At 30.9% G+C, this 7,433-nt stretch overlaps 1 protein-coding gene across 1 annotated transcript; it reads right to left on the reverse strand.

The window, feature by feature from the left end:
* Positions 1 to 4,739: 4,739 nt before the first annotated feature.
* On the reverse strand, positions 4,740 to 4,988 carry BDBG_05842 (uncharacterized protein; the record flags this gene model as incomplete). The annotated part of the gene is made up of 1 exon (XM_031722333.1): positions 4,740 to 4,988. The coding sequence occupies one exon, from the start codon at positions 4,986 to 4,988 to the stop codon at positions 4,740 to 4,742; it is 249 nt and encodes an 82-aa protein (XP_031579195.1).
* Between the last annotated feature and the right edge of the window lie 2,445 nt (positions 4,989 to 7,433).

The raw sequence follows: 7,433 nt of genomic DNA on the forward strand, positions 1-7,433 counted from the left end.
TTTCAGTCAGCTTTTTCAAAGTTAACCTGATTAGAGAGAAGAGAGTTTCACTCATTTATCTTCACTTAGTTCAATATTAAATTGAATAATCTCATGATCTGATTCTGATGTCTCATTTGAATTAATAAATCAGTTTACAAGTCTTTTTTTCATTAGATTTTATAATATGAAGATTAGATTTATAATAGATTTCTGTTTCATATCTTTTCTAAAGAATGTTTGTTGATCAGACTTATTAATTAAATCTATTAAATGCTTAAAGATTCATTTAATCAGATTATCAGCTCTCACTACTCTCTTACATTCTGAATTTCATCAGAGATGATGTGTATTGAAATCTCCTGCAATTATAGAGTTTCTTGATGAAGTTATATTCAGAAATTCTTTAACAATTATTCAGATATTGTTATTTTTCTTCAATGACTTTTCATTATAGATATTTATGAGCTGTATAGTATCAAACTCATTTTCTTTATCTATAATATCACTCACCAGAATATCAGGGTCAGACATGATATTAAATCTTAGATTAAATTAATATCTTGATCTCTTTCTTTTATAGATCACTACTCTTGACTTTATCTCAGACTTTTGAGGTAGAAAGCAGTAGTAGCTTAAATGAGAAATAATGTAATTTTACTCAGCATCAAAATTCAGTTCCTCAAGTAGTATAAAATCAACTTTTTATTCAAATGTAATTTGAAGATAAGAATAAATATAATTTGAGTTTCTATTCACATTATTTTGAATAAATATGATTTTTGAAGAGTTTTTAAACTGTTTTTGTTATTTTTATTGTATATTCATACTAAAAGAGAGTAGAGATAGAGTAGAATCTAATCACTATCATCAGATAGTAGATTATAACTATTTTGAAAAGTAGAGATCTCAACTGCTTGTATTATATCTAGTTTATTATCAGAGTCATTTCTCAATTCTCTAATCTTAACAGAAGTTTGAGAATTTAAATTCTGTTTACATTTAGCAGGAGAATTGAAGTTTGAAGATTTAGATAGTTAAGAGTTTCTTCTTTTTGAGCTTACAGTTGTAAGTCTACTGACTTGACTCTTCTCTTCAGTTCTAGATTGACTTTGAGCTTTATCTTTTCTCCAGTTCTTTTGAGTTCTAGAAGTAAATATACATTCTTTTGAGCTAGATGCATGTTTTTCTTTGCAATTAGAGCACTTAAGCAGAGTGTGTTAACATATTTCATCTCTTTTTAAGCATGTTTCACATTTATACTCACTAGTTTTGTAATCTCTGGCACAGAATGCACATTTTGAGTCTCTAAAATATAAGATTGTAAAGTGTTTATATCTTTGACAGTTTGAACACTGTGTTTGAGCTTTGAGATTCATTCTTGAGTCTTTGTATTCATGAACTCTTATTTTCAAATCTGCTACTCTTACTTCAGAGATCTTTGACTGTTCAAGTGTTTTTATATATACTAGAACAGAGACATTTCTCCTGCTTTGTCTGAACTCAATTGAATTTAGTTATACAGGCTTCTTTCTCAGTTGAATAGAGTTGTATTCTTTCAATTTATTTTTGAGAAGTAGCATTTCTTCTTCACAGTCAAAAATTTCAACTGAAATATCATGAAGAATGAATTTGTCTCACTTTTCATCTCTTTCAGATAGAATTATTGTGTTTAATAAAGATTCTAGTGCTGACTTTCAGAGATTCTCATTCTGAATAAGGAATTCAGCACTGAATTCAGGTATTATAGTCAGAATGATGAAGTTTCTAAAGAATGATGACTCAATTGAAGTTATAACTGATTTTTAAACTTTAATATCAGTTATCAACTGAGAAAAGAACTGCTGATTAATTTCATTTCTGATTCTGAAAATGAGATTTGAGTTTAGCTTGTTTCTTTGCAGAATATTCTGATTTGAGACTTTGAGAATAAGTCTTCTATTTATGAAAATTTGAAAGTTTTTCTCTTTTTGCATTTTCTTTTTCACTTTTCTATGAATAGAGATATGAACAGTATTCTTCTCAGTTTTCTCAGGATTTTGAGCAGGTTTTGAGACAGCAGGTTTAAAGACAGCAGATTCAGCTACTTGAGCATATGTTTTCTTCTGATTTAAAGAAGAAGAAGAAGTAGAAAAAAAAGAAGAAGAGTAAGATAAAGAGTCAGTGATTGTACAAGAAATTTTCAATGTTTTTTAAACTGTGTTTGAGATTTCAAGTTTGAACTTGATCATCTTCTGTAGTTATCTAGCCTGAGCATGAAGAATTAACAGAACTTCTTCATTCATCTCACTCAGACACTGCTTTTCAAGAATCTTGCTTACTTTTTCAAGTTTCTGTATTTCAAGAACTTGTTATTTCTCTATTTCTTCTTTCTTTCTTCTCTTCAGAATTTCAATCTCAGGAATAGCATTTGAGAAAGCAACTTTTTCCACATCAACTGAGTGTATTTTTGAACTCATTGTTCTCACTCAATGAAAAGTTGATCAGACTGTTTCAATTGAGATATTTCTAAGTCTGTTTTCAATTGAAAAGTTAGTCTGACTGTTTCAAAAGAAGAATAAAAGACTTTTATGTATAAAATACCTGATTTTTTTCACACTAGTTCAGTAACTAGGTTAGATTTTTGAAGAGAATCTAATAAACTAAAATTGATTTTTGAGATAAATCAATAAAATCTTTACAATCTCTTTCTTAAGATACAGTGAGAAAGAGTATGATATCAATTAATAATGAATCAGATGATATGACAGTTTTTGAGAGAAAAACTGATAAAAAATAAATCAATTTTTTGCACAGAAATTGATTAAAACTATTCAATTTTATTCTAAATTATTCAATTCTTCTCACACAACAAGTGTGCAACTCAAATCAGTTAATAAAGAGTGTAAAAAAGAATTAAGTATTAATGAAAGCTCTTCAGTCACTGAAAAAGTAATTCTTACTTAAAAGAATATAAAATTATGATAGAAAACAGCTCTGTTTTTTATTCTTTGTAAGAATATTGTGTAAAATTCAGAGAAAAACACCTTACTTTTTCAAGAGAAGTAAAAAACTATTTCTAAGATCTTTTTTTTTTGCATTAACTGCTGCAGAAGAATGAGATAGAAACTGCTAAGATATACACTACTGTATATTCTCTATCAAGACTTTCTCTCTTCAGGGTCTTGATATTATAGAGAATATAAGTCTGTTTCTATATAATAATATAAATATTGTCAGCAGAATGTAGAGAAACTGGTTATTTATATCTCAAAATAGAAGACTTTGTCAATGATTATATCAATATAGAGTTAATTTTCAAATTCAATAGAAATCTAGTGTTACTGTTCTCAATCTCTTACAGAATCTATTGAATATTGAGATATTAAAGCTAGATTTAATATATCTCACTGTGCAGGGATCAAAGGCTCAGTCAGATCTTGAGATATACTGATTTTATAGTTGTTGATGTGCTGTTGACTCATTGTCTGCTGATTATGTATTAAATGCTGTTGCTGAGGTTTCTTTTTGTATTGTTCTGTCAGGGATGAGCCAGATTGAGAGAGGTAGTACAAGGGTGAGACTTGGTGTTGAAGTCTAGATACACTGACAACAGACTGTGAAGATTGCACTTCAGAAGAGTCCATTGATTATGTGCTTGATATTATCACTGAGGTATCTTTCTGTATTTTTCTGCCGGGGATGGGCCAGATTGGGAAGGGCAATACAAGAGTGAGACTTGGTGTTGATGTTTTGAAATATCAAAGATGGACAGGGTTTTCGCGGAGGTCGCTCCTCAGATATCTTCACAACTACAGGTCAGGGATCTTCCAAAATCAAGAAGATTGGTGCATATGGCTAGGTCTCTTCACCTTACAATTTGTATGGCACTTTGGCCCGGGGTTGTGGTGTGGTAGGGGAGAACAGGGGATAATCCTACACAGGAGTTTCAAACAACGTCCAGTTCACATTTGGCTGGATAACTCCACCACCACACGGGGTATGCGGTCAGCGATGGGGTCAGAATGCTTGTATGATTGAGGGCTTTTCGATGGATCTATCGGCGGGTTCTTATTCGAAAAATCGAGCGAGTTCGTGGTGGAGCGGTTGTCTCGCTCTTTGGAACTTGAACTTGTATACATTGATTGCAACTGAAAATCAGGCAAAACTATATGCTTATAAAACTGAATTTGACTGCTATCTTCAAGATAATCTGATAAATTTACACATCAAATCAATTCTAGAGTTATAAAAAATTGTTAAGAGTACATATTCAACTGTTGCACTGATGACATGTGATATTCTGATAATTTCATTGACAGAGATGAAAATGAAGTGAAAGTTCAACTCAAGTTGAGATATTTATCACTATCACTGAGAACAATTACAAGAAGAAACAATCAAGAAACTCATGATTATAAAACATGAAATTATCAGACAGTTTAATATCTCTAATCACAGTATATCAGAGAAGTGTAGTTTTCATGAGAAAGTGAAGAATAAACTTGTACAAGAATGTATTTAGTTGTTTCATGAGCATTATCAATAATTGTTATCAAATTCTGATTATATAAGCAATCACTGAATGAACTGAATAGAACTGATTTTAATCTTCAGTTTCAGTCTTATTCTGATTTTGAAAGAATGATCATCTTTCACAGTTTATTCTGAGAAATTACTCTCATTTCACTGTTCTTGAATTAAATCTGGTCATTTTTCACACCATTTCTCTCAGAAATGGTCCATTTTCAGATTTTTTTGAGGCTTGGTCCTGGTGGGACTCATGTCAAGAAATGTATGAGATCAGACCAAATGGGATCAAATGTGAAATTCATGGTCCCGCCGGCCAGTCTAACGAGGAGGCATATAGGTCGATCGGCAGTTGGAAGCAAGAAGAGGTCAGAAGCATCAAAATATGCGGGAGCATCTAAGCGTTCTTTGAGCGCTTTTGTATTCGATTCTGTAGGTGTTGGAATTGCATGGGTTAATTGTTGAATCTCTTCATATTGAAGTTGTTGAGTCACGTGCATGTCTGCTATCTGTTGCTGTTATAATTTCAACATTGCTCAGAGCCACTGTGGTATCATGTCTATGCTCGCGCTTGAGGGTTTCATATTATCATTAGACATGGTTATATCAATCATCGGATGTATGATATCTGTGAAATCTGAAGAAGTGTAATTGTATTCTCATATGTCTGAGTGTCAGAACTCTCAGGTCTTTCACTGACATTCTCTTGTAAGATCTTATTCTCTTTGTAAGATCTTGTTACAGGGCTAGAGTGACTGATGAGCAAGCTTCTATCTAAGAACTCAGTGTTCACTTAACTGTTTGACTGCTTCTCTATTTCTTACACATTGTTACATATTTGAATATTTCTCAATGAATAATTGTTTCTAATGAGGAGACAATATGTGAATAATTGTTTTCTAATAAGAAGACAATTAACATTTTTCTAGTGTAAGAGGTCTACACTGAATAGATCAGTATAATATATAGGTCTTATATAATAAAGAGAAAAATGTTAAAGAAGAAAAAGAAAGAGAAAGTGTAGAAATCAGCAATCAGAGTGAATATTTATACACATATATAGTAGTGTACATAGTGAAGCTTCGGAGTGGAAGAATCTATACATGTTCATGACAGGTGAGAATCAGTGATTGAGAATGACTGAGAATTGAAGTGTATGTGTTTGATAGTGAAATGAAAGAATCTATGAAGTGAAGCGGAAGAATCTATGAAGTGTAACGGAATAGTCTATATGATTGATCAGGCGCAGCTCATCACATAAAACCATGTAATGAGATCAGTTGAATTGATAATAAGACTATTAAAAAATCTGGTTCTGATCTCAGACACAGTTACATAATTAGTCTAATAACAGATAATATCATCTGAATAAGATGAATATTTCTACTGAAATAAAAGAATGAGATATTGAGATATTTACAGATCTTTAATTAATTTATTAAAAATCTGCTGAGTTGTAGCATTGTAATTATTCACTCAGACTGTGAAGAATTGAATTCAAAGACAGTCACAGTATATATACTCAGTGAAGAAATAAAATAAGAGCTGACTCTCTTTTATACTTCATAGTAAGATGAAGTATTCAAAAAATCAATCAGTTTGATTATTAAGAAGTTCTAATCACTATTAATTAGACTGGCCGCCGGGACCATGAATTTCACATTTGGTCTCATTTGATCTGGTCTCATACATTTCTTGACGTGAATCCCGCTGAGACTGACTATTAAAAAAACATGTAAAGTGACTATATATCAGATCTTAAAATGAAATCATGACTTGAAAAAAATGAGAAAGTAGTCTCATTTGGTCCCATTTAGTCACATTCTTGGCATAAAGTTACTATTTTTAGACATTTTAAGGTTTTTTTTAGACTATTTTTAATTTTTTAAAAAGTAATGCTTTTTGATAACACTTAAATGAGATTTAAAGTCATTTAAAGCAATAAAAATAATTTAAATTGAGAAGTGGAAATCATGGTCTCATTTGAAAAATGTGACAAGAGTAGACAGTAAGTTTCACTGAGACAGTATGAGACTACTATCTAATGTTAAAACCATGTAATGGGATCAGTCGAATTGGTAATGAAACTATCAAAAAATCTGGTTCTGGTCTCAGACACGGTCACATGGTCAGTCTACTATTAATAGACTCTTTCACTTCTGAAAAGATATGAGATAAGACAGTTATTACAGTCACAGAGCTGCTTAATTCTATGTCAATCTCAATGATATTATATAAGAGCTCTGAAAATACAAAGCTAATTACTCTGTATGAGATCTGACTTGAAGCTCTATCTTCTGCATATAGTATTTGCTGATGAGATTGTAAAGCATTCTTGAAAATAGTCTTCAAGCTCATTAATAAGATGATATTTCATTTCAAAGAGTTGATTTTTATAAGATATGATGATTTTATTAATTACAGATTGATGAATCTCTTCAACAGACATTTATATATATTAAAAGACATCATCTTTCAGAAGAATCTTCATCTTATTAATTTATTAATATTGACTACTTTACACAATATGAAGACTCTACTCAATACGGTCCGTAAAGCGGCTGCAGTGATTTCTTCAGTGATATCAGATCTATTCACTGCAGCTTATCAAGAGATTATAGTAATTTCTGATTTATTAATTGATGATCTGTTCATTGATGAGAAAATTCAATCTGAGTGTTCATTATTTCTTATATTCACTAATAATTGATGAATTGACTATGAAATCTCCGTGAGAATACCTACTTTTTTAGTGCAGAATAAACTAAACTTCTCAGAACTCACAGTTAAATCTGATAATTCTCTAATATTTACAAGAGATATTACTACAGTGAGGAAATCTACAGTGAGAAAATCTTTTGTAAGAGATAGTCTTAAAGATCTACTTATCAATTCTAATAGAAGAGAGTTAATTACTTAAGAATATTTGCATCTGTTATCTCTGT

This window comes from Blastomyces gilchristii (genome assembly GCF_000003855.2).
Source record: "Blastomyces gilchristii SLH14081 genomic scaffold supercont1.12, whole genome shotgun sequence".
NCBI lineage: Eukaryota > Fungi > Ascomycota > Eurotiomycetes > Onygenales > Ajellomycetaceae > Blastomyces > Blastomyces gilchristii.